This window comes from Fringilla coelebs (genome assembly GCF_963513975.1).
Source record: "Fringilla coelebs genome assembly, chromosome: 3".
Lineage (NCBI taxonomy): Eukaryota > Metazoa > Chordata > Aves > Passeriformes > Fringillidae > Fringilla > Fringilla coelebs.
Window position 1 is genome coordinate 99,787,327 of NC_140030.1, and position 27,200 is coordinate 99,814,526.

Sequence of the window (27,200 nt, forward strand, 5' to 3'; positions counted from 1 at the left end):
CGTCCGGTGGGTTTCGTTGCGTTGGCGAAGCGGTGGCGGCCGGGGCGTCCCGGGGCGCGGAGCCCCGCTGCCCCTCCCGCCGGGATCGGTCCCTTCCCGCCCCCGAGCCCCCTCCCCGGCCGACTGAAGGCGGGAGGGGTGAAGGGAGTTTCCCAGGTAAAGAGGAAAGCGGCTGTTACGGTAAGAAAGATTCGGGTTTTATTGAAAATTTTATATATGACTCGGTGTTGTAATAAATAAACGAGACGAGCTCCACGAAGGGACGATGCGAGCGCGGGACACGCTTGGGGGCACACGGACGGGGCGGGGTGCGGTGGGGAACGCGGCCGGGCGCAATAAATAATGCGGAGCGGGCGGCACGGTCCGGTCCGGTCCGGTCCGCGGGAGGACGCGGGTGGGAAGTGTCGCGCTGTCCTGGGCCGGGCCGGTCTCTGCCCCGGGCTGCCCCACTCCGCCCGCAGCCGCTCCCAGGGTTTTGTGCCAGCTCTGGGGGAGAAGCCCCCCGAGTAAGCCAGAGCAGCTCGGCTCTACTCCCGGGGAAATGTAAAACTGATGTAATAAACCACTGGTAAATACAGCACATTTTTAATAATAACTGGGGTGGATCTGACCTAACTATAAAATGTAGGTAGCTTATTAAGTATTACATATGGCAGGACTAGATGAAACCATTCCCAATGATTTTTTTTTCCTATATCCCCCTCTCTAATCCTATTACGACAAAAACATTTTTATTTCAAAACTCAGCCCTCCTCCAGCTCCAGAAACCAGACTATTTCTTCTCCTCCTTCCGCCCATCTCCGGCATCGCCCGCACGCCAGGGGTCTCGGCGATTCCATTTCCAACGCTTTCGGAAGGAGAGCTGAGACCACAAGGAAATCATGGGACAACGCGAGTTCGCTTGAATGGAAAACAAAAAAACAACGGAGTGGGGCCCGGCGCAGCCTAGATCTGGCCTAAGAAAATGGAAAAAAGTTTAATTTTTTTTCAAAACATCTTTTTCTTTTTTTTTTCCCAGTCTCATGTCGGCATTTTAAGAACGTTAAGAAACGTTAAGAAAGCCGCGCTGCCACCGCGGGAAGGCCGCTCACTGGAGAACGCACTTCTCTTCCTTCTTGGCCATCTTGCCTTTGTTTTGCTCGAGGGTCCTCTCCAAATGCTCGTCCTCTTCCTCGGCCCTGCGGAAAGAGACGGCGGGAGGCGCGGTGAGGGGCTGCGCGGGATGGGCGCCGGCCCCGCTCCCCTCCGCGGCCGCGCCGAGCTCCCCCACGGCCACGGCGCCCGCGGACTTGGACCAAACTTTCCGTGGGGACCGTGGCGGCTCGGCGGGGACCCCCTTCCCCTCTGCCCGACTCACTGCTTCTCCTGGGCGTCCAGGTCCCTGACCAGCGCGTCCCGTTTGTTAACGAGAATAACGAGTTCGTCCAGCAAGAGCTGCTCTCGCCTCTTCTGCGCCTCGGTCTTCTGCCAGTCTGCGGGAGAAGCACAACAAGAGCAGCGGTGAGAGCGGCGGCGGCCAGCGCCCGGCACGGCGCACCCGGCCGGAACCCGCGCCCGCTGCGGCCCGGTACGGCCCAACGCAGCCTGGCACAGCTCGGCCCGGCCCGGCCCGGCTCAGTACAGCCCAACGCAGCCTGGCACAGCTCGGCCCGGCCCGGCTCAGTACAGTTCAATGCAGCCTGCCCCAGCCCGGTGGAGCCCAACGCAGCCTGGCACAGCCCGGCCCGGGCCTCTCTCCCCAGCGGCTACCGCGGGGACAAGCGCAGCCCGGCGGCGTTTCGCCCTCCCTGGCTTGGGGGATCTGAGCAGTGATTTTGGGGTCGTTTGGGTGGGGGTTTATTTCCTTTCCTTTCCTTTTTTATTTTCTTTTTTAATTTTTAGTGTCAAATTTGTTTTGTTTTGTTTTTCCCCACGCCTGTGTCCGCGGCGGGCATGGCCACTGCCGGGTTTGCCTCCCGGAGGAATGCCCGCTTCCCGCAGCCCCGCTCCTCTCTGCGCACTCCTCGCCCGCTCTCAGCGACTGGAGGAATCTCACACTGCGCACCATATGCTCCTCAGTAACTTTAAAGGCAGGTATCGCTTAATTAGCATTTCCCACTTTGAAGTAAAAATACACTTGCTACAGAATACGGCGGGGCCCCTCCAGCCGCGGTGCTGCAGCCAGCGGCGGGTGGGCAGCAGCGATATTCCCAAAGGGATTCCTCTGGCCGCGGCCCGGCCCGGCCCGGCCCGGCGCAGCCCCCCGGGGCCGCCCGCAGCCTCGGGCGCTCCAGCCAGACCGTGAGGGCTTGTCGCTGTCAGTCAAGCCCCAGCCTTCCCCGCCTCCCTCATTAAGAAGGTAAACAATGAAAAGCAGGAGCAGTAGATTATGAGGGAGATAGCAGGACAATTGAGGAGCGGGAGGGAAAGAGGACACCAGCTCCAAAAAAAAAAAACCCAACCACCGGGAGAAGCCATCGCCACCGGCCCGGCGGTGTCCTCCTCCTCCCCGGCCGCGCTTCCCGAAGGCGAAGGGAGAGAGGGTGCAGTCCTTTTGGCTTTCTCCCCCACCCACCCGTGCTCTCCATTGCCCTGGGCGATCATGTTAAAACTCACATGGCTGGTGCTTATTCAGATAAGCCGAACAATGCTCCCCACCGGTTACCATGTGAATCTTCACAAACCCCGCAAGAATGCGGTGGTTCAAATCCCCCTGACCCCCCTCCAAAGCCAAATTTATTCAAGACAGCAAACTGCTCAGAAGCTTTATGAAAGCAAGTGGTGCTAGAGGGAATTCAGCCTTGTATTTACAAATTAAAAATTAGATGCATCATCATGCAATGAAGGTTGGAAGAGAGGCAGAAAGGCAGGAATGTGTAACCGCTTTTATCGCGCCCTCCTCGCCGACTGCCCGGGCACACGGGCCCACGAGCGAGCCCCGGGAGAAGCAGCACGCGGGGGAACCCACGGCACACGCGTGGGCAGGCACCGCCGGCAGCCAGCGCCACGGCCGCGTCCCGCAGGCAGCGGCGGGGCCGGCGCGGTGGCACCGGAGCCCTTCCCGCAGCACCGGCCTGGCAGGGCACTGCCCAAACTTCCTGCGAGTTTTCATTTTTCTCATTTTTCTCCTTTTTCTTGTTCTCTTCCTTTCTCATTTTCTTTTCTTTTTTTTTTTTTTTTAATGTGCCCTTTCCCCTCCACCGTTGCTAAGGGAATAATTTTTTCAGGTGTACACAGATTAGAAGTGGAGTTAGCAGCTAAAATTACTGGTAATCCAAGCCATTTTTTCCGGCCACAAAGCTGCTTTAATTTGGGTAGCAGCCTTTTAGGTGCTACTTCTTGGAGCAGCCTCAGATTTGCACCGCTGCTTCTGCTCCTTTTGGGCAAAGCTCCTTCACTCGAGCCCATTTAAAACACTGCTCTGCCACTCTGCGAGTCAGAACTTCCCCAAACCGCAGCGTTTGCCCCACAAATAAAGCCCCTCACACGCAATGAGATCTCAGCATGACAACACTGAAAAGGCCCTGAAAAGGGCCGCGGCAGCAAGCCAGACAGAAAAGGAAAGAAAGAGACGTGGCAGAGGGTTTCAGGGGTGCTTGCTTCTCCCCAGACATGGTTCCCAACTTTCAGGTTAACTTTTCCCTGGCTTCAGCTGGGAATTGTGCTGGGACTCGGGCTCCCCCAGCACATCTGGGCACATGAAGCTCTGGATGAAAAGGGATTTGAAATCCATCGTCTCTACCTGGACTTTATTTTTATTTTTCAATTTTGATGGTTTTCACTTCTTATTTTTAAAGCTTTTTGTTTGTTTGTTTGTTCATCCCTTGTTCTCCAGTTGTAGCAGCAACTTTAGCTTTTGAAAGACCAAACGAGGCAGAATATTTCAGTAAATGTTTTGCTCAGTCCCTCACTATTTTTCCCTGTTAAGTCCCTTCCTAAGTGCTACAGGTTATGTTGCTTCATCTTATAGCCCTGTGAAGTAAATAATGTCCTATTAGGATTTTATGGAGCAGAACTGTGTATTTGTTTGGGTTTTTTTTCATTTTTTTTTTCTGCATTTGCTTATTATAAATGTTTGAAATACGCCTTGGGAAAAACTCCTGGCAGAGCTATTCCCTTGCAATTTTACTTCCATTTCTAGGAAAGGAGTCTGCCTTTCCTCCCTCCAAAATAAATAAAGAGTCAAGCAGCAATTGGTTAAAAGGGTAACTGACTCTAAGTATTTAAATAACATTTTATAGGTGACTACCTTGCAATTTTGTTTTATCCAACAAAATACTGCTGGGCAGCAGTTTTGGGAAGCATCCCTATGTTTAAAAAAGCAACTGTGTTCAAGTTTGATTCCTACCTGTTGTGCCTTTTAAGCCAGGATTACCTATAACACCTGTCACATATAGTTACCCGGGCTGACTGCAGCTCTGGGAAGCTACAATATGGGCTGTGATTAATTTGAAGATTTCAGAATAATACTGTTATAAAAGCTACAGTCTGGACAAAAATAGGATTAAGCTCTGAGGCTGTATATGAGCTAAAAGTGTTGAAAGCTAAAACCCCCGTGCCACCACTCGCGACAGGCAGTTTAAAATGACAGAGTTTGCTAAATTCACATTGAAGTAGAAATGTTTAATTATTCATCTTCATTGACTTCATATTGTCTTTTTTTTCCCCCCACTGCTTAAACTGATAATTACTTTGGGCAAACAGACGTCCAGTTCCCATAGAAATGCTTTAATAGAAATGGTCGAAAGTTCTTGTAGTAAAACCTTCAACCTTGCCACTATTATAAATAAGCCTGGCACTTTGATGAAAATTAACACTAGTTTTGTAAAGAGCACATTGGGGGATTGCAGTCAGGTCTTATCTTTAGTTCCAGTCAACTAGCAATCCTGAAAGAGTTTGCATCATCATCAGAGCAGGCCATTTGATAGGATTCTGCTGCTGAACCTAATCAATCTATGGAATACTGTGGCTGCGCGGTGTAACAAAGCTAAAATAGATTTACAAATGGGGTTTTAGAGGATAAGCTCCTCCACAGGATTACATATTGATTTTAAATATAAAAAGCTTATCATATAAACCATAACTACAAAAATAGTGAACCTATGCATAAATCCTTTTAGAAGAGCACCCACTTCAAACTATAAGCCAAGAATAAATCAAGATGTACAAAATCCGAATGAAGATCCATTTCTTGGGCAGAAAATGAACACACCACCCCAAGGTGTGCAAAAATGAACTTATCTTTTCTAAGGAGGCATTAAAACTCGACTGAAAAAAAAAATAAAAGAAAGGAGTGAGAGGCAAGGTAGCTGGAAGTGAGGCATCCCGGTACTCGGCTGCAGCTGCAGCGAAACCAGGCTCTGAAACGCAGCACCTCGGGCACGGGAGCAGCTGGCTCCAAAGAGCCGGCAGGACGCGCGGGGAGGTGCAGAGGTGAAAACGGACCCCGTTTACCTGCGCTTTCTTTGGCCTCTTAGTGAGGGGTTTCCGGCCTTTCTCGGTCGGAACAGTCCAAGAGGAACACTTTCTAGCTGGAAGCAGGCAGCGCCTTAACTCTCCCTTTCTTATCTCTACGGCTCCGTGGGGGAGGGGGGGAGTATGCCTTTTTTTTTACCACCCTGGGTCATTCATGTGCTCCTCGTGAAGTGCCGAAACCCTCCAAGAGGCCATTCAGCTCCCGGTGGCTGCAGACGAGCGGCCGGGAAGGAGCGGCTGTCTCCACATCACTGAACATGCTAACGGGCAGCACCCCCGGCCGCAGCGCTGCCCGCACGCTGCCCCCGCCGGCACGGCAGAACCGCCTTTATCTGCCATCAGCAGGCTCCCACCTTCCGAAAAGCCCCGGTCTCTCCTTTTTTTCCCTGTCATCAACCGGCTAAGTAAATTGGTTGACAGATTTTTAAACAGCATAGTCACGCGTGGAAGAGTTAGAGCAATTTACCAAAACAGTAATTACCACCTTTCAAAGACTTTTTCTTTTTTAAGTTCCAGTTTGGGTTGGTGCGTTCTGTCTTTCTTTTGGACAAACAAACCGCTCCCATCCTGTTACATATACATATGTGTGTGTATATACATATATGTATTTTTTTTCCTGCCCATATAGTTCGGTTTTGGAAGTGGTGCCGGTAGAAGTGAGATCTGTCTTTTCAACTCTTTCAGGGAGCCCACGCACTCATTAGCAATCGGCTAAATGGCCTCGGAGCCGACAGTGCTGGGCTGTCCGGGCAGCCCCGGCTTCTCCAGAGAAATCACACTGGAAATGGTGAGGTTTTAGCAGGGCTTCCCAAAATCTGCATCTTTGCATCTTCTGAATACAGAAAACACCGATGCACCCATTGAGAGGCGAGATGTCACGAATGTGTATTTTGAGTTTTCACAGGTGTTTTCCGGGAAGAGTTTCTCCTTTAATATGGTTTTTGGGTAAAAGCAGGTAACTGTTAAAAGTTCTAGAAGACCAATAATCTTATTGAGAGCTAAAAATGCTAAATGAGGACTTCGTTGCATAAATAAAAAATCCCCAAAATAACCAAAATTCTCCAGCACTTAAGTCTGCTTCCTAAACCTCCGTTTGCCATGTCATCAGTAGCATATTAATTAAAACAACAACAACAACAACAAAAAAACAAACAAACAAAAAACCAAAAAAAACCCTCCAAAAAAAACCAAAAAAAAAAAAACCCACAAGAGAGAGAGGAAAAAAAGATATTTTCTGGAGTTTGGGCATACCTGTCTGAATTTACAAAAAGAAACTATAAAACTATTTTTGTTCCAGACAATGCGTAAATGGCAGAAGCTGCTAGACATTCAAAGGCAGTATACATATATGAGGCAATTAAACACTGAAAGTTTAGGTTTAAATCCAGGATCTCTTAGCTCCTCTCTAGTTTTAGATTATTTTACTTTTTAAATATCTCATCAGTACAATTCCAAATTAATCTGGCCTGTCTCTGCAGAAAGCAATGTATATATTTATGACCCAGGATTATCCAAGAATATAGTGAAGACAGTCTTATGCAAAAAATATAACTACAGATGGAGAGATAGGAAGAAGCTACCTGAAACCTGCTGCTTTTTTCCAACAAACTTATGCTCCCAGTGAAGTCTCCAAACTAATTAGAATTGATTTATTATGGATCAGGTACCTTATCAGGTGAAGAAAGAAATTACCATGGACAGTCAAAGGGGTGAGAGGTCAATACAGAATAGCAAAATCAATTTGCATTGATTAGACAAAAGGTCCATTTTACAGAGCCCAAAGGATTAACTTTAAAGCAAACATCTTTGAACTGTAAGGCAGCAGTTGTGACTGAGAGGTATAAGTGGTGCAGCATTAGAAAACACTTAAGATATTTAAATAAGAAAATAATGCAAGCAATGGTTTAAGCTATCTGGATATTTATTTTTTATTATGAATCATCCCAAGGATTATTGTACCATTCACTGGAAAGCCCTATGGAAAGGGTGCAATTGTTTCATTTATCCCGTGTCAATCTTCCCCTGAGTGTTACCTCCATTCAGGTGAGGTGACTAAACTGGGGAGAGTCACAGGGAAGGGAGAAACTCTGCGCAAAGGATCGCACTAATCCTGCTGGTGCTCGTGATGAAATATTTGCTTGACAAACTTAGTGTTTTACCACCAAAACCAACGAGACTTTTTTCCCCTGAGTGAGTTACTGTTGTAGAACAGGTCTGAAACATTAAAAGGAAGAGGCCCTCTTCTGTGGGTCACCCCTTCCTTCTTCTGTGGCACCAAAAGCAGCACGATGCCACAGGAAAACCAAGAAAGCACTACTGGAACAAAAACCTGTAAACCCCAGACACATGCTCTACCTCCTCGACATTTTGTTCTCAAAGTTTATTGCAACAAGACCATACTTCTTTGTCCGTATCTCGGTTATTTTTTAATTTTTTTTTTTTTTAATTCTGAAGAGAATTTAATACTGGGATTGCAGCCTCAGCACACTTGCCGTGTGCTATCACGTGAAGTGATGTAAATCTCAGCATTACCAGTGGGCTCCAGAGAAGCCTCCACGTTTGGCACTCCCAGGTGCCAAACCTGTGTGGCAGTGAGAGCTTTCCCCCCTCAGCCCCCAGCACTGCTCTTACCTTCAATAGCCAGCATTGCTCTTAGCTCCCGGTTCAGCAGCTCGTAGCGCCTTTCTAGGTCATGTTCTTTTTCCCTAGGCAAGTTGCAAATGTTCATCAATATGTTAATTACTAAATCATTAAACACTTAAAAGCACCTTTAACTTACATTGATTTTAGGACTCACAACTGACTTTTCTCTTTAACTTTAAGCTACTCCAAACAAATGATACACAAACTTAAAATCTGGTTCAGGTGGCCTATTCAGTAACAGGGCCTTTTCATTTCACGTAAGGTTGGCTTTAATTCTGTCAGTTTAACTCCACTGCGCTACAGGATGCAATTATTTCATATTCATCTCTGGAACAGCTGTTATGGAATGTCCAAAGTATAAAATATTCCCCTAGATCTAATGAGCAAATTTCAGCATCAACCTATTCACCAAGATAATGTGACACTGGAAGTATTACTCTGCATACGTTCTGTCCTAATCAACAATAAAAATTAGACAAGGGATTAGAAAGCTTAGTATTTTGCAGGTAAAATCCTTTGTCAAGTTCAGACCCAGCAGGAGATAGGTGAGCAGAGGCTCTTCCCAGGGAAGTATTCAGGCATCTACACTAGGTGGCATTACGGAAAGACATATCAAAGTGAAAGAAGCTGGAAGAGAAGCACTCGGGGCAGAATGTCTCTACAAACGAGCAGCACCTTCTCCCTTCCTCAACACTGCCAGTGAGAAAAGGTTCACTTGTCCTTACTTTGCAGTGTCAGTGGTATCACTGCACTGTGACTGATTTACTGACACCCCTCCAGCAGAGATGGGACTGAGGACTTTCTACAAAGCAGGTAGTGACTCAAATTTGGCTCTTCTCTCTGTACACTTCACCTGTCTCATCTGAGGCACAATCCAAATCTATCTGTGCATTTCTAAAATGCAGTTTTATTCTACTGTTGGGCTTTTGAAAATGTAACAGTGCTTAATATTTCTTTAATATTTTTTTCACAGCTCTGGCTAATCTTGTGTCACTGCGTGCTTCTCATTTTCAGGTCTGATATATGAGAAAAACAAGTTACTTGATGTGTAACACATCCACACTACTCACTTTTGAGGGGTTTTTTTTGAAGCCTAATGGGAAGAGAGTAAAAAAAGTTTTGCTTTTATCTGAAGAGTAAATCATGTTTTTGTAAATACATATGTTCATCTGTACTTACAGAAGAGAAAGCTGGTTCATTCGTCTTATTAAAGCATTCTTCTTATTAACCAGCATGAACCACTCCTGCATCATAGCTTCTTCTTCTTCTGTGTTTCTTCCTGCAATCAAGAAAACTTCATTACTTCTGTGGCATTTCACAAATTGATGTACATATTTTCACTTCAGGTTTTGGAGTATCAGTTGCCAGTATCACTGAGCATGACAATGCATATTCTCAAATGGCAAAAATATATGACTGCTAAGTCCTGCCTGGTTTATAAATAAATCTTTGAAAGCAACCATCCTCCAGGATACATTGTAGTGTTCTTTATCATGCTGACCCTAAATAAATACCTTTTAAAAGGACTGTGTATTTAAAATTCTCCCAAATGAACAATACAATTGCAATGATTCCAGCGAACAACCCTTACTGCTAAAAGATGTCTGGTCATCACCAAACACAAAAACAATCCTCGGAGGCAAGATCACTCCACCCATGCAAACTCAGCACAGCCAGGATGATGTGGCAGGGATCAAAGTAGCTGCAGAGGAGATGCTAATCCTGAACTCTTGGCTAAGGTGTGGGCACCTGCTCAGCTTCTGTGCTCATGGCCACTCTTCCAGATGAGCTGGAAAGAGCTGCTCCTCTCCTCAACCTGCAACCAAAGGGAGCATCTTCACAAATACATATCATCCTGGGATCCAGGCACCCAAGGGTCCCCTGTGTAAGCATGGACTAGCACGCCTTTCCCTAGCCCCCATCCATCTCAGGCAGGATCAGGATCAGGATCAGGATCAGGATCAGGATCAGGACTCTTCATAGCCTACCTGCAGGCAGTGCTAAGCTCTACCAGATTCTCTAAAACTGTGTCAGCACCCCTGCACCATGAGCAAAAGGCAGATGAGTGTCCAGAAGGCTCCTGGCTGTGCTTTCCATGTAGCAGGGCTGCTCAGCCAAATTCCACCTTCTCTGAGCTCAGGGACTCAGAGGAAGTCCTTTGTGGAGGCTTCCTCTGAGTGGAAACCTGCCATTCTCATTCCTCATGCTGAGGTGAAGAGCAAAGGTTATTTCGTCCTCATTGAATTATGAATCTTACACATTTCATAGGGCTAAAATGAATCTAGGAATAAACTTTGAATAAAGACAAAGGAGCATGAGCTTGGTCATGTGAGTTTGTTTCCCAGCTTTGATAGTGCTTCATTGGGAGAGTGTGGGTAGATGTCTGAGTTTAAGCACCTCGTGCACAGTATGTGAATAACCACCTGTACAGATCCTGTCAGGGTGCTACAAGTTAATTCTTTGGTGTTTGTAAAGGGGTTTGAAATCTCTCATGCAAAGTGCTGCACACTTGGGGATGCTACCTTATTAACTTATACCATAGGATCCCTAATGGCCTTAAACCTCAGAATCCCTAGAGAAGCCTTTTCTAGCACCTGGAGCTGGAAAGACACCAGAAAACCATTGGTTTGCCCGAAACCAAAGCATTCAGTTTCTGGATGGGAGTGTTCCAGATGCTTGCCACGTGCATGTTCACACCCCAATGCCACAACAGTGTGCAAGCCCACACCTACATGGAGAATCTCACCCTCACCAGGCTGTGAGCCTCCTGCCTGCAAGGGAAGTTTTCCAGCCTTCTCCAAACTCTTTGATTCCCTCTGCCATGGCCATGAGGCATCCACACAAGGGCAGGAAAAGAGGATGAACAGGGAAGTGGGTCAGCTTGGGGTGGAACCCCCACAGTAAGAAAAGGTTACACTTGGCATACTCTGCTTTCCGATAGGAGACATCCAACCATATCCACTTATCTTCCTGGGAAGTGCCTGGTCAATGAAATTTCCTGGAATGGTGCATTTAGGGCCACAATTTGCTAGCAGTGAGACAGGAAGGGTGAAGCATCCCAAAGCATGGATGAACACACAGTGCTTTTCCAAGCAAAAGCAGCAGGGCCCAGCTCCTGGGGCAATGGAGGAATGAAAGAAGAAATCTGACATGTAGAAACGCTCTCCCTCAATATCTCCACTTCGGGTGGTTTTGTGCATAAAATATCACACCACGGCATTTACAATAATATTCAGCAGTTCAGCACACTTTGCTGCTAAGTTACAGATCAAAGGCCTTGCTGCTGTACTGCTCCATCTAACAGGGTCTGCTTTTGGAAGTAGACAATAATCAGTATTACCAGTCTTTTGTTGAAATGCACCAAGTAATTGAAACTTATTCAGGGGTGAGGTCAAGAATAAGGGGATTTTTTAGCTTTTTTTTTTCCTCTTGCAAAATGACCAGTCTATTCTGTAACGCATGAGATTTTTTTACTAGCCATGTGGCAAAGTTCTCACAACCAGACATCCATGGCTACAGTAACATTTCAATCAATTTGTTAGTTTTTGGGTGGACTGGGATGTCTGGCTGAATGATTAGAAATAAATACAAGCCCTAGCTGTATTTAATTTTGCAAGGCTCGAAAAAGAAATGGGAGAGACAAATGTCTCCGAAGTGTTTGGCTCAATGGTGGATCTTAGTTGACTTTCGTACCATGCACTTTCAGGTTAAGAACACAGACTTCAGATATAATCTTCTTTCTATCAATGCATTCCTCCTAAACACCGTTAGTTGCAACATATAATGAGAAAAGATCTGGGTAAAGCTTGGAGCTGTCGTGCCATATCTGCACAGGTGCCTGTTTTAATATATCTGTGCTGACACCAAAGCACATGCAATATCCATCGAATGGGCTGGTTTAGAAGTGAATTAACAAAGTCTTGATTGTTTTTACAGAATTTTAAATCTGTTTTTGTATTCGCTTTGGACCCATGTGATGCCCTGACACCGGTCATGTGATATCGGCTGCGATAGGCACAAATCCCCGGGCAGCAACAAAAGAAGAAAGAGCAAAAAAGAAAAAGCTGAGAAAAAGCTTGCAATTTGGAAAAAGGCCAATTTTACCCCAGCGAAGGCCTTTTTGATCAGTGAAATGACACATGTGTGCAATATTAATAGTAGTCGATGCTGATATTTTATTTGTTGACTGTCGGCTTTTAAATTCTTGTGCACAGAGCTGAAACAAATTCTTCCCAGGCAAGCAAAATAAAGATGAACTCCCATATATAAGAAATTTAAATAACTTCGGCAAATACACTAGCATTAGAGCATTACTTCATTTTTTTTACTTGGTGAAAGGATGCACATGAAACACTTTCAACAAAGAAAAACTGAGTGTTCCTACTGCAGCAATACTGCAAGCTAAACTCACATTTACAATTTCTAAATAAAAAATTTAGAAAAAGCCTTTCTTCAACACGGTTTCACGCTGTAAAACTCAAGCTGCTGCTGGGGTGGTTGTTGTTTCCACTTTCTAAGTGTAAAACAAGCATTTAATTGACTTGCTACAAATGCTTGAAAATTTAAATTGGGAAAAGTATCTGTGTTGTTCGTGGGGAAAAAAACCCCAACAAACTGTACAGATTATTTAAATGAAGCAAAAAAACCCACGCTGGAGAACAAATCGATCCCACACATGCAAACCCCTTATCTAAGCCAGTACAAGATGCTGAAAATCTATAAATAGCCCACAGATCTTAAACTTAAATTTTTTCCATAATACATGCATTACACTATTGTTTTTTATAAACAACAACAACAAAACCCTTTTAAAGCTAGTAAGTTGGACCATTACAAATTAATCCTGACTTTAATAACTGGTTAAAGACCCCTTCAGCTTTATAAGTAACAAAAAATATTAAAGCCTGTGATCACAGCGAGCTTTTCTCATTTCTCCTCTAACCATTTGTTATTTAATCCAATACTAGTAATCCAATTTGTCCATCAGACTTTTAAAGGGCAGAATGCAACTTCTCCAGCTTAGACACTTTTCAAAGTACAATATATTTTTCAAATGAATGCTGGATGTTTCATTTTTTCCCCAACTGTTCCTAGCTCTAATGTATGAGGAAAAAAAGAACAAGATGAACATTGTTCGTACTGATTAAGTAAGAGCTCATTAAAGAGCTGTCAGTGCTGTACTTTGAATATGCATGAAGCATATAATCAGATCTAGTACCGTCACTAGAGGAGAATACGGTAAGTACAAAGGATTGATTTAATTACTTAGAGTGGGCTGTGGTGGTAAAGCAGTCTTGTTAGCGCAGAAAGAAAAGGAGGTTGTATTCTGGCACGGTTAGGGGAAAAAGGCAGTTTTAGCTTCTACCACAATACCTAATCTCAGGATAAAGCACTTTACATTGTAGCTTAAAATGAAGACTGCCAGTTTTCTAAAAAGACCAGAATTCATCTTATCTTGTTTAACCTCATCTGGTTAACTATCTAGCAGAACATATTTATTCTCTTTAACACGTAATTATGCTTATACCTTTTTATCCTATAGTTCAATAATGACTTCTGAAAACAGTCTTCAAATAAGAGCGGGTAGTGCTGCAAACATCATATGCATGCAAACTGCTCGGTAAGAGATTTGAAAAATGCAGCACCAGAAACTCAGATGAAACAGTGAGTACACACGCCTTTATGTGAAAAGTCAATACAGTTTTTAATGTCTGACTTTAACCTGAGGAGGCTTCTGGCAGGGTTTCTCTCATTTATTTCCTTTTTCTCCTCTTCCTTTCTGCCTCCTACCCCCCCCCCCCCCCCCCCCCACTTTTCTTTTTTTTCCTTTCTTTTTTTTTTTTTTAATTAATTCATTCTTGTTTTATTCTTCCTCTAGGAATCCAAGGGAATTCTCTCACATCAACTCCCAGTGCCATTTTCTAATTTCATTGTCTGGCTTGAGTGGTGAAGGATGCGTGCTCTACTCTTCTCTTCACTTGACATCTACCAGAACCCTCCTCAATGATTAGGAATGAGCCCAACACCAAGCCTCAAATAGCACAAGACATTAAATTCTGCCCTCTGATATGAGAAGCTCCTACTGGCTTCTGAGTTGTGATTCCAAGCTGTAATAGCTCCTGCTCAGGATTCAATAGAGGCTGCAGCATAAAGTTTGGTAATTTTGTCCCTTACTGGAACAAATTTTAGTGATAGCCAAAGTACTGAGGGTGAGAATTTTAATGATAGCCAAGAAAAAAAAAATCTAAACAAACCGCAACCCCAAATCCCTTTCCCTTCTCCTGTGGCTCATCACACATATTTCTGATAGTTATATGAAATAAACTTGAGTCAATTTTCTTCTACAATACTCAAGAAGCACAGTAACAAACACTACCATTTTCTGAGAACAATATAAGCAACTAGCTTATTTTAATGTTGTACAGCTTCCTGGCAGTCTTTTACAAACACATCCTCCATCATATTCTTCTGGATTTACAAATGGATTTTTGTTTACACTGTAAGCTAATGATATCTTAAATTATTTAAATAAGAAGCATCTTGACAAATGTCTTCTCTGAATCAATTTGAAAGAACAATTCTTTTTTCTTTTCCTGCTGAAAGTACTTTCAAACTCAGCCAGCTACCAGTGTATCTAGGTACCATTACACCCATTATTTTTAAGCCATTAGGGCAGCTAGGCATTAGATAAACCCAATATGGATTAACATAGTAAACTTGTATATTGCAAAGAAAACAGAGAAGAAAGTGCTACAAAACACTGAGAATACCACTTAAAAGGAAGAAAAAGCAACAACATGCAGGGACAAGATTAGTTTACAGTATAAATGTATGAATACAGTAACTCCTCTACACTTTATACCATCATAAATCTGTCAAGGTAAGAGAATAGAATAATATTTTTTTAAAAAATCCTTAAATGTAAATGTATTTAGCTGTTGTGCAAAAATGAATTACAACCTGTAGAGGATAAATAATAAAGGGTTTACATCAGCATCCCAAACCAGCCCATTCAGTCTGGCAAGAAATAACAGGTTTACAGAAATCACTCTGTATGCTGTCTTAAGCAGTAATTGTTTTTAAATTTTATTTGCACTGTGTGTAGTGTGTGTGCCATGGTGTCATGGTTAAACACAGAACCCTTCCCATGTCTCCCCATTTACCTCAACAGAACTACATGAAAAACAACCTACTTAAGACAGAGTCCATTCTTCATCCATTTGCTGATGTTTACACACAGTTTTAAAATAGAATAGAAGAAGCTTTCTTCACTCAACACACTTGGGTGAAGAGGCCAGCAGGAGAATGCCAGTGCATGGGAACTGGAGCGGGGCAAATAACAACAAAAACTGGCCGACTTTGCTCTGCTCCTCTTTCTGGGCTATTTTGTAGTTGACAGAAGCCTGGTGACTACTGAGAGCTGTTCAAATGCCAGTGAATTCCACAAATTTAACAGGAAGGTCTTTTGAAAACATACCCCACTGTCTTTATTTGTCTGCTTAAAAAAAAAAAAGTTACATTTGCCCAATCATAGGGACGAGTTTTTACAAGTTTCTGTATTAGGAGCAAGTGGACAGATTGGCTTGTTTACCTGAAGGAGAACATGAATGGCAAAGAAAGAATAGTTCTAGGATGTGTCTCATCTTGTCTCATATGAACCTGGGGAAATTCACTGAAATTGAAGGTGGTGTGTTTAAAACCGATAAAAAGAATGATCTTTCCTCAAAGCCTCATCATTTACCGGTAGAACTCGTCGCCACGAGGCAATGTTGAAACTAAGAGCTCAGCAAGAATTAAAACCAGGCTGGATGTTGAATATGGAAAGGCAAAGCTGTAGCAATAAATATTCAAATAAACAAACAAAAAACCATGGGAGGTAGGAACTGGATCCTCCTGCTTTAGGACACATGCTAACCTTTAATTTTTAGAGGTTAAATTAAATGTTCCCTGGGGCCAGGTTAGCCTCTGACAGGCCCCTGCAGAGATTCTTGCCCCTGCCTGAGGTTCTACCCACACCTGTCCCTCTAGAGTGGAGTGTTCTGGACCAGACTGTGGGGCTGATCTGCTGTGGCCATTACAGTTTTACTGAAAGGGAACACAGGAAGGGACGAGAAACAGCGCCGGGTGTTTTTGCTCACCAACCTCACACTGCTAACAAAGGCTGGTGGAAGGTCTCAAACGCTTCCAAGCAAGCAGCAGACTTCCCACTGATTTTAACAGTCTTCTCATCTTGCTCACTGTGAACAGCTTATGCACAGATGAGCTCTTGTTTTTAATGTGAGTTACCGAATTCAACAAACACTTAAGCAGAAAAGCCTATACCTACAACAGATATTTTTTGTAAAGGAGAGTTACATGAGACCTACTGCAAAATGCCTCTGACACAACTGAAAGCTACAGTGAGAATTTTTAAATGACGAGTGGCCAACAATTTTTCACTGAGTGAAACTCTGCATCCCAAAAGAGACACATTTTTTTGAAAAATCACCCTCCTTTGCTTTCAGAGGGCTACCTTTGGTGGAAAACCACAGAATTTTGGATAAAATATTTTTTCCAAGTGTAAAAACAGAACCTGCAACAGACACCCCACAGCATGAGTGGATGGGCTGCTCCACCTTGAGCTTTAGGCCTCCCATTTGAGATTACCATGCCTGGCTATCTCCCAGAATATTTCCTCCTTTCAGAGCAGAAGAATCTCCTCAGCTATTAAAAAACCCTGAAAATGAACAAGAAGAGCCAGCAGCAGATAAGCAGGTGGAACTGCTGTTTAGATGACACTTCAGAAGTGGTAGCTAGCAGATGAAAGTCTAGCACAAGTTTTTGAGTCTGAGCTGGATGGGAAAATGCCTAAGAACATTAGAAAGGCAAATTCATGGCCAGTAACTTGCTGTCTGAGAGCAGCTGAGAAGGAGACATTGATGTCCACACAATGGAGTCTCATAAAGGTAGGAATCAACTGCCAAGAATCTGCCAGGCAGAGCAACATTGCAGGGCATTGTCTGACTATTTCAGCCCCCAAAATACTGTAACCCTAATGAAATGGAGCTGCCACCAAGGAAATGCCTTTATCACAAGCACACATCAAATTAGTTCAATATCAAGCAGGAGACTTATAACTTCTTTGGTTTCTGAAACATAAAAAAATCAGAGAGGCTATTTAAAATTTTGAGAGCCCTGTAAACAGAAGGTTGGGGTTCTGACCACATCGCGGCACGTGCAGGGATTTATTTACCTGCAGTGGCACTGACTCACAGGAAGACAAACATTTGTGGCCTACAATCAGCAGCCTAAAATTACCACAGGACTGAAACTTCCACAAAAAGACAAATTGTGGAAGATAAAACCTGCAAGACCACTGATTTTCTCTACATGACGAGTCAACACAGAGGCCAGTAGAAAATACAGAAAACCAACCAGAACAGAAAGCCTGGACTGGATAAAGATTATGAATATATTTTCAGTATGGGACCATCTATCCAGACCAAGAAACTCTGTACCCCAAAATTCAGGCAACAAGAGGTGAGATTGCACTGAAACACCTGGATTCCTGTAAGAAAGTGCTGCCTTAAGGACAAGTGCCTGTAGGGAATCCTAGCACTGAGTAAAACCAACAGTTGTTCTTTATCACCCTCTGGTACTCTAGGCACCCAAATTTTCTCACAAAGCACAATTTCATAAGAAATTTCAGCACAGGAAAACATGCACTATGAACTGATACATTCAAACTTTTGAAACTTATAAAAAAGGTAGATTATGCTTGGAAATCCAGCAAGAGAGGGATGATGGTATGGCAGGTGAATAATTTCACATGCAGATTTACAAGTAGAGTTGGAGGTTTTGTCATGAGAGATAGTAACTTCTGTACAGCTCGTAACTACTCCTTAGAACAGTTTACTACCTGTTTATGTGGCAAGTGATAGCTGGGTAAGATACTGAAGTGAAAGGCCATTTACCTAAGGTCATTGGAGTGTGGTCTACTAAGTAGCATATTATTTCATTTTTACTAAATGTTGCCTTACTTTCTTCAGAACATATTCTCCTGGAGCTGGAAAAGGGTAGTGGACATTATAAAGTTACTTGGATGGACAGGGTGCAATTTAACCCAAGCAACTGCCTGAAGTAAGATGATGTTGGCAACCAAAGTGACCTTGTATCTGTGTTAATGAAAATGTGTACTCTTACTGGGAGTTGGCAGGTTTGTACTTCTGGGATCCAAACCTTCCCAGGGCTAACTGGGTGAGCTCAGCTAGGCTGAAGTGTCCCTAGGCCCCACAGCTTCCAGTTTTGACAGAAAAGGTGTTTTTGGTGGTAAATGGGAGAAACCCAAGAAAAAACAACACTGGTCTCTGCAGACTGCAGTGGCACTGCAGGAGCCTCGGGGTGACCAAGGGGCCTTTCTCCTCGCCTTCGCTTTGCAGCAGACACTGATTGTAGAGAAAGCTAACTCCAGGCACAAAGCCAAACACTATGCCTACCACATGAAAGAGCATTTATACTGCAACACCACAAAGAAAGATGGAAATCAGTTAAAAGAAGCAAGTGTCTGCTGGGTCTTGTAAGACTTTTGGAAGGCTTGCAAGCCTATTCATAGTGCCTAGGGCTCTCCCAGAGTAGTCTCCTGCTATGCGGGCAGTGCTCTACTTGGACTCTCTTCTTCAAGCTGGCTTCAACCTGTTGACAGGTTCTTTGAAGGCAATGATGAGGCTACAAAAGCCAGGGAAGTGCATGGAGAGGAGGTTGACTTATCACTCAGTCCCTCCAGCCAATGGGATTCTGTGTTATTTGGAGAAAAAAAAAAGTATGGTCACTGCTGCTGCTGAGCCGCTCTAAGGACTTGATGAATTTGGCCTGGGAAGGCTGAACACGCACGCTGCCCACGTTTGGTCTTGGAAAGGCCACCTCCTGTGAACTTTTGCCTACCAATGCACAGACCTAAGACTGAAGAGATGGGGCAAATTAGAGATAAACTCTGAGGTTTGTTTTGTGGAAGCTTCTCAGCTGTAGAAACAGTGGGTGATTGGAAAAGTATGGCCAGACGGTCTTCCTTTACCAAAGGCAAGGCTGTTTTGCAGGAAATGTTAATGGAAAGAGACCGATGGATTTTGGAATGAGTTTGCCAATAAGAGATTGTGGAAGCAACATGACAGAAGGGAAACTGGAGAGAGGCTGATAAACCTCAAGATGTTCTCAATCACTCATAAAATGCATAATTCTGGCTACTATAAATGGCATACTTGGGCAGAAATTTGTGTATGTGTTGTGATCTGGGCCCTGAAGAATCCTGAGAGAAAATCAGCTCACTGGTGTGCCAGTTTATTTGCATTAACAAACTCTCATCAATGACTTTGCACTGTGTGTCTTTGCAGGCATCTCCACAGAGCTCTGCAGGCACCAGGTCACCCAAGTCACACTTGGATGCAACAGAGAGGCACAGTTACCATATTGTGAACAAGACCTCGATCATGGTGTCATTGCACTTCTTTCACCCGGGGTTTTGGTAGCTGTCAAAGCTCCCATTACCACAACCCTGGCAGCAAGTTCACGTTTCTACACAATGGAGAGAGACACATTGCAACAAATGCTTTAGAATATCCCTTTGCTTTCAAAACAAGCAGTAACTACCAAGGCATAGTTTTGTGAACTGTTATCACATTAGAGTAAAAATCTTTTGCTTGTGTCAAAAACGTTTCCTTCCACCCAACACAAACTGCTATCAGTAATATCCTTCCAGCCTCCTAGTTGTTAGGTACTTCCAGTAGAGAAGGTTCACAAACCAGCACCAGCAGGGACCCAGACCAGTATCACATATGCAGCATTCACGTACCTAGAATTTCCTTCAAATGCTTTCACTCACTTCTTATGCTAAATGCAAAAAGTTAAGCAATAAAAATGTTGCTTTCAGTGACACTTTTACATTTTCTATCTTGCCAGGAAGGCTGTTGTGACACTATCCTTGCTCTGCTTTGGGATGGGTACCTCTGTCTTTCACAACACATTTGGTCAACTCATTACTGTCTCTGGTTTTGGCAAGTTCTCGGCTCACCTGAGATTAATCATGCTGACCCAAGCACAACAGTAGTGCAGGAAAGCAAGGCCAAAACACTGCTAAAAAATTTACGGTGTTACTGATTTGTTCTTCCTCATTTAGGCAAGATATGAAATATATTAAAAGACCATGATTTTTAATTTTCCTCCTTATGTACATGCACAGATATTTTTCATACTGTCTGCTTGCAAGCTTGAAGAGGTAACAAAACCAATTTTTAAATTCATCTCTTAGGCAAAACTGAACATTCATCATTTTCCTCCCCAAGCCCTGACACTGGTGAATACAAATCTGCATCTGCTTTTGGGAATCCCAAAGAGAATTGTGAATTCAATTGTTTTTGAAAGATGAAATTTGGCTTAGGGAATAGGATGCCTCCTCCTAGCTCTAGCGTGGATTTCTCTTGCAGACTGGGTGACTCCAGTAAGGAGCATTCAAGATGGAATAATACAGGCTGGTAAATACAGCTCAATAATCAGGGTTGTGAAGGGGCAGAGCATATAAGGGATTTATTTTTTGATAGTTAATCTATACACATATACATCATCAAGCCCCCATTGAGAAGCAGACCACTCCAAGTGATTAATACAGCTAAAGGGGGCAAATAAGAGATCAATGACAAAAATCACCTGGTAAAAAAAAAAAGTAAAAGGTGGTGCATTTAATGGGCTTTTACTTTGCATGTGAAACAATACCAAGAAACCTATATTTTAGCACTTGTGCTCAACAAGCACTCTAAAGTATGTCGGGATGAGAACAGAAACCCATCCTTTCTAATAATCTTGTGACAAAAGCTAAAAGACATCATCCTATTAACTAGTGATCTCAACTGCTAATGCGGAGTACTTCCTGGTGTCTTTTATGTAGAATGCTGCTATTAAAAAACCACTAAACATTCACTGTGAACAACACAGAATCATTCATCTTTTATCAGCATCTCTTGTTAGAGGAGTATGAGAGGGGCTGAAGGTGTCATTGATATTATAGAGCGGAAATTAATCAGAAATTTTTCTCATATTTTCCTCATCACACTCATTTACTTTTGTACAAATTTCCCCCTGCTAAAAAGTTCATACCCAGCCCCCTGTTGTACGCTTTTAAGTTGAGAATATTCAACGAGTGCGTCAACTGAAAGGCACCAGGTCCCAACACAAAAAGCATTCGAAATTCTCATTTAGTTGTCTTTATTTTGCTAGCGCCATGTGGTCCTTGAAGATGTAGAAAACACGGGAAGCCGAGTAAAGATCAGAGCAAGCTCATTAGCATTCTGACAAAATTGGAGTGGTGGAGATGTATAGTTTGCCTAGTTTGTCGTTTTGAAAGCTACCGGTGGTAAGCTTTCTATTTCATTGTGCTTTTGTCTTTTTTTGGGGTTTTCAACGCAGCGGGGTGGTTGTTAGCCTAGGTTTTCACAGTGCATTGTGGGAACCTTGCCTCACATTCAGCCTATATAGTATCATTTGAGTTCAAGTAAAAAAAAAAAGTAATTTTTTTTCCTATTTATTTCATAATCACCTATGCTAATGCGTAATTGTCATCTGGCTGTCAAAGCCCATCCTGCCCGACACCTGGTTTATAAAGTTAAAAAACCCCCAAAGCCCCCAAAATTACCAAATAAAATAAAGTCTGAGCTGCATTCAAAAATAAAAACCTTTTAAACATGCTCCTAGTTTTCTTCAAAAGACAAGATAAGAAGAAATTAATTTATATTCCACTGTTTACAATAAACTAGAAATGAATTTGAGACAGATCCAGTTGATTAGAATTCAAAAGAGACTCTGTATAACAGCCTCAATTCTATTTCAGAGCCTCTTGAAGGAAAGATGGGTTTATGCTCCAGAATTATGTAAATAACGAATTACCTCTTAGAAGACCTATAGAAGTTATTACTCTGGTCATTTTTAAATTTTTTTTTAAACATAAGGCTCACTTTGAAGGGCTAAAAGGGCTACATTAATGCTGCTATGCGACATGAACGTTTCCAAGTTGCAATGAAATGGATAAAGGTCTTTTTGGATGAATTTATCTGCTAAATCCTTGTGGTTGCCCTCCTATCTCGGATGATGACCCAAAAGAATGTCAACAGCTCATTTCCCAGAGAGCTGGGAAGAGTCACTACACAAGCCATAATCTGCACGTTCTCAAAGAACCATTTCAAACATTACATTTCACAAGCTGTTTAAAGAGATTTTTTTTCCCCTCTCATCTTCACTCTCCTACCAATACTTTGGACATCAGTGCCTTGGAAATGAGTGCTTTAACAAAGTTGAAACGTGACTTTTACGTATTGTGTTGGTGGGTCGGGCATACACACGTGCTCGTGCACGCGCTGTGCAACATGTGAGTGCCCATGGGTTCCCACATGCTTCCCATCCACATCACCAAATTCCAGCCATGCTGTGGCAGGGACAAGGCTAAAAATACATCAAGTCACCCCTAATTTACCCACTGGATTTTTTTTCTTTAAATATAACGTGTGCCACGCTGCCAAATCACAGATATCCTTTTGGTAGGAAAGAATAAAACCCAGCTTGGAAGGAGATACAATGGATCTAGGTTTGGAATACAGTAAATTTCACAATGGAGTGCAGACTCAAGGTATCTTTACTTAGCAAGGGGGAAAGGAAAAATATTGAAGGAAAGAGCTGCTTTATAGAAAACCTTCAAAATTCTTTCTTTTTGTTATGCATTTGGACAGCATCATTATCTCTACTGTCAAAACAGCCTGAGAGCTGCAGGCAGCCTCTGCTGAGCAGTAAAAGCAAATGGTCAGGCCAAAGAGGTCTTTAAAAAACAAACAAAAAAGAAGTACAAGAAGGTAACTGCCTGAAAACAGAAAGCTCTGAGATTCACATGTGGATTGACAGATCTAAATTTTTCTGTCATATTTATAATCTAATTTCACTCTATGCCTCTCATTTCACTTGTGTGTAAAACAAGAAATTTCATCACAGGAGATGTTGCTACATTTGAGCTATGTGAGGAACTATAATCCCTCCCCAAATAAAAATAACACCCTAACCCTTAGAATTAAATAGCAGTTTAATTCTTAACAAAAGGCAGAATTTTGTCAGCTCCAAGATGCTACCTTTATTTTAAGTCTCCATTTAAACATTTAAATATTTAAACCTTTTCACTTGGGTTCCAACTCCCAGCAGAGGCAAATAACCTGGAGACTGTTATCTGCACAACAGTAAGGGCGACTGAATTATTTTCTATACTTTGCCATGTGCTTATAGCTGCAAAATTATTTATCTCCTTCACTGCATTCTACTACGAAAGTTTCCTCCAGAAGAATCGCCGGGACCAGCCATATCAAATTAGAGGGCAGTCAGGAGTGTCTAAGTCCAGCTTTAAAACAAATATCATAACAATTACTTAGCCATATGGAAAATAGGGTATGTCTTTCCTGAAAGCTTTTATTTATTTTCTATCTCAAATTTCAACTTCATTAGAAACTACTTCTGACTAGCAAGCTGCAAGATTGCAAAATATCTAACTGTTAACCCACCATGAAGAGACTCTTTTGAATGGCAGAACTTTTCCAAGATGCAAATGAACAATAATCTAATTTTTAGAGTAAATTAACTGAAGGATTCATTTTAATATGTTTCAAAATCTCTAAAATGAAGTGGCAGTTGCAGGCTCTGCAATACACACACATATGTGCACTCATGCTCATGTACATACACTGACACGGCACCCCCACTACACCCAGCTTCCATCCTCAGGAGAACCCACATTGTATTTATGTTTAGGTTCTTATGACTTAAAGGCCAGATGTTTCACAAATGACCAACAATTGGAGGTTAGAATAAATTAATGACTGATTTCTGAGCTTTGATGGAATTAAGCATACTTCTTTTCTCAATGTGCCATGTGAATGTTTGCCTGTTCAACTTTTTTTTTTTCTTCTTCTTCTTCTTCTTTTTTTTTTTTTTTGACAAGTGAGGCCACCCGGCAGAAAACAACTGATGCAAAACCCAGGAGTAATCCCTCTGTTTAGTTCAACACTGTGGTTAGCCTTAACACTGCCTCTATTATCCAATGGATTTAGAGAAACTTTCATTTATTTGTTGGCCCCAGTCTTCCAACTTCGTTGCCTTCTTTAAAGGACCCAAGACCCATTCCTATGTAAATACATTTGCATAGGGCCACAATGAAACTTTCTGGGGCTGGGATTAAACTTGCAGAACTAGATAGCTGTGCTGTGCATATTTGTGATCTTCATGTAAGTACTTTCCCAAATACATATGAGTGAATGAAGCCGATGTCCACTCTGGCTACAGGAATGCCTGGAGTTTAAATAAATGCCCCATCGAAAACTACAGAGCAAAGCCCCGAAGGCTGAAGCGAGCGACAGAAACTACACCCAAATGTGAAAGTACAATATATGGAAAATGAACAAAAAGCCCTTTTCCATTAGGAGCTGTTAAAATCAGCACATCACTTGCTGCAAAATGTCCTCTTCTCTCCCAGCTTGTTCTGGTATGACAACAGCATCCCTGGTGAAAAAGTGATGATTCACAGCAACTTGCTTTTCCCCCGTTTTTTCTTGCCACCTCTGTTTATCCAGAGTACCTGGGGTATATTGTATTATTATGAACTGTACTCAATACAGCCTTCTTCCAGCCAATGCAAATATAAAGCTTTGCATCCAGAAAGTCTATTAGGAAACAGCACCCGGATTAATCCCTGCAATTACCACCCTCAAAAAATGCTAGTGGACACCCCATGCAATTTTGCCATTCCCACAGACAAAATGCCAATCCTTTAAAGGTTTATGTTCTGTAAGAGAGGCTCGATGGACCTAATGCACAACTAAGGAGTGGTTTTGTAATTTCACTGGCTCTGATGACTGTGGGCCAGGAATTGCAACTGAATATATCCTTTTGGTATGCATTTAAGGAGATAACACCTCCTTCTAGGGCATACCAAACACAGCTAGGTAATTCCTTGTTTTGCTGTGCATTTTGTTCTTATCTAGCCTAAAAAGCTTTGTATACCTAACTTAAAAAAATTATTATTATAGCATCATTAAAGTACACAACTACAATGATTTATAAAAAAGAAACCAAACATATCAACCTTAATCACATGCAAAAATACACTAGCTACTAGAAAATGACTGCTGCAACCAGCAGGATGTCAATGAAGACACTGTCACGAATCATAACCCAATTCTGATTTATGCTGTATTTTCCTCATTCCCGACTGCATGGTGAACCTCTGCTGCCCCACGTAAATACCATATACAAACCCAATTTCTCTCGTTGGACTAAGCACATCAATACAAAAGCAAATGAACTACCAAAGTGCCCTAATTAACAATTTTGCAAGTGAATGCAGACATCAGTGCCACACTGCAGCCATTAAAGTCTATCCCTTGCCATATCTGTTTCTGTTAACATTTCAATAGACCAATTAAATGACCTTTCCCCCCTCAAACTCAATTAAGCTATTTGAACATCAATTGATAACTTACCATGTATTTATGCAAAATGTGCAAGCAAGAGATTCATTTTTTTCAATCCTAATGATGTTTTGAAGAAGAGAAAACTATCTAAACTATCCTGTCCTGGTATTCCATGGAGAGGGGGCCAGGGACGGGATTGCCTCCCAGGGGAGCCTGGTGGGCACGGTGGCATTGTGGCAGGCAGTTTGGAGAAAGCAGGTGTGAGGCAGATATTCTTCTTCCCTGCCATTTGGTCCCTACCAGGCAGCTGTCTTGGGAGGCCGAAAGAAAGCGGAGACAGCCATCTCTTTCAGCTTGTTGGAGTATCACGTCCTGGGTCACAGCCAGCACACTGGTAGGTGCCACAGGGTCACATCAGCCAACTTGTGGATATCCAGAATTGTTTCTTTTCTCCTCTGTTTTTTCCCCTCTTTTTGTTTTTGTCTCGAGTTCTTACCTCTCGCTGGGCAGAGGGGTGCCCAACACACGCAGACACACACACACACACACAGACACACACACACACACAGACACACAGACACACCTTTCCAGCATGCCAGGGGAGGTGTGACACTGGACCGGAGCCTGCACGCCCCGCTAAAAGAGGTGATTTGCTGACATTTGCATTTTCCCAAGGGGCTCCGTACACTATGGATCTGTTTGTCAGGGGACTTGATCAGAAGGAGGTCAGTGTCTCCTGTTTAAGAGCTGGCCTTTGTTTCTCTGCACAGGTAAACAGTTTCCCCCACAGTTGGTAAATAGGGACTGAAAGCCAGGGATTTATTTAAAATAAAACCATCTCAGCCTAGAAGAGAAGCGTTTTGATGCTGCTGGTGCTGCTGTAACTAGTTTTAGGTGACAAACATAATTTTTTTGGCTTCAAGAATTAAAAGGACAATGATAGATCTTCCAAGAAAAATAAGAAATGAGAATTTGTGAAGCACATTCAGAAAAAAGGTTTGCAAGTACCTATTGCCTCTCAGTAGACTTTGGATCAAAAAAATCCTCTAATTTTAAACTAAGAAGAAATCAAGCAGAAAACACAGAAGCAGAGGGGAGGAAGGTATAAACTGTTTAGCCTTCCTTATGTCTGGGAAAAAAAAAAGTTGTACCTGAACAAATGAAAAAAAAAACCAAAACAAAACACTAAGCCCCAAAAGTAATCTTTCTTAAATTAAAACAAAACAAAAAAAGTAAAAAGAAACCCCTTTGAAGATGGGTAGGAGAGAAATTGAAGATCCAACTCTAACAATTCTATTTGAAGTTTTAGTTGAATCCTTTAAAAAAAAATTCTAGTGGCACCCTGGGATAGTTCAACAAAGGCCTGGTTTCTGGGAAAAAAAGCATTGTCCCTTTCAGAATGTTAATCTGGTATATCACTTGCTACTACACCCCAGCATGTACTTTTGCTCATATCAACAATTAAAAGAATACATTTATTAAATAGTCTTATCACTGGATAACTTGTAATTCATGCTAACTAGATAACCAAAGTAAATTTTATTTAAATTCTCATTTCTTTGTGAAACTTTGTAGATGGTGCATATCTCATGATTAACGGACAACGTCTAAAGCATCCCGTCCTCTAATCTTCCTAAAATC

At 42.7% G+C, this 27,200-nt stretch overlaps 1 protein-coding gene across 7 annotated transcripts in view; it reads right to left on the reverse strand.

The window, feature by feature from the left end:
- Positions 1-202: 202 nt before the first annotated feature.
- EHBP1 (EH domain binding protein 1) overlaps positions 203-27,200 on the reverse strand; it is a 206,213-nt gene continuing 179,215 nt past the window's right edge. For all 7 annotated transcript variants that reach the window (XM_084202227.1, XM_084202226.1, XM_084202225.1 and 4 more), the window contains 4 exons: positions 9,277-9,376; positions 8,086-8,159; positions 1,358-1,472; positions 203-1,178 (listed from right to left, as the gene is read on the reverse strand). In XM_084202227.1, coding sequence (XP_084058353.1) covers positions 1,088-1,178; positions 1,358-1,472; positions 8,086-8,159; positions 9,277-9,376 — 380 coding nt within the window. In that variant the 3' untranslated portion in view covers positions 203-1,087. The remainder of the gene's footprint in view (positions 1,179-1,357; positions 1,473-8,085; positions 8,160-9,276; positions 9,377-27,200) is intronic.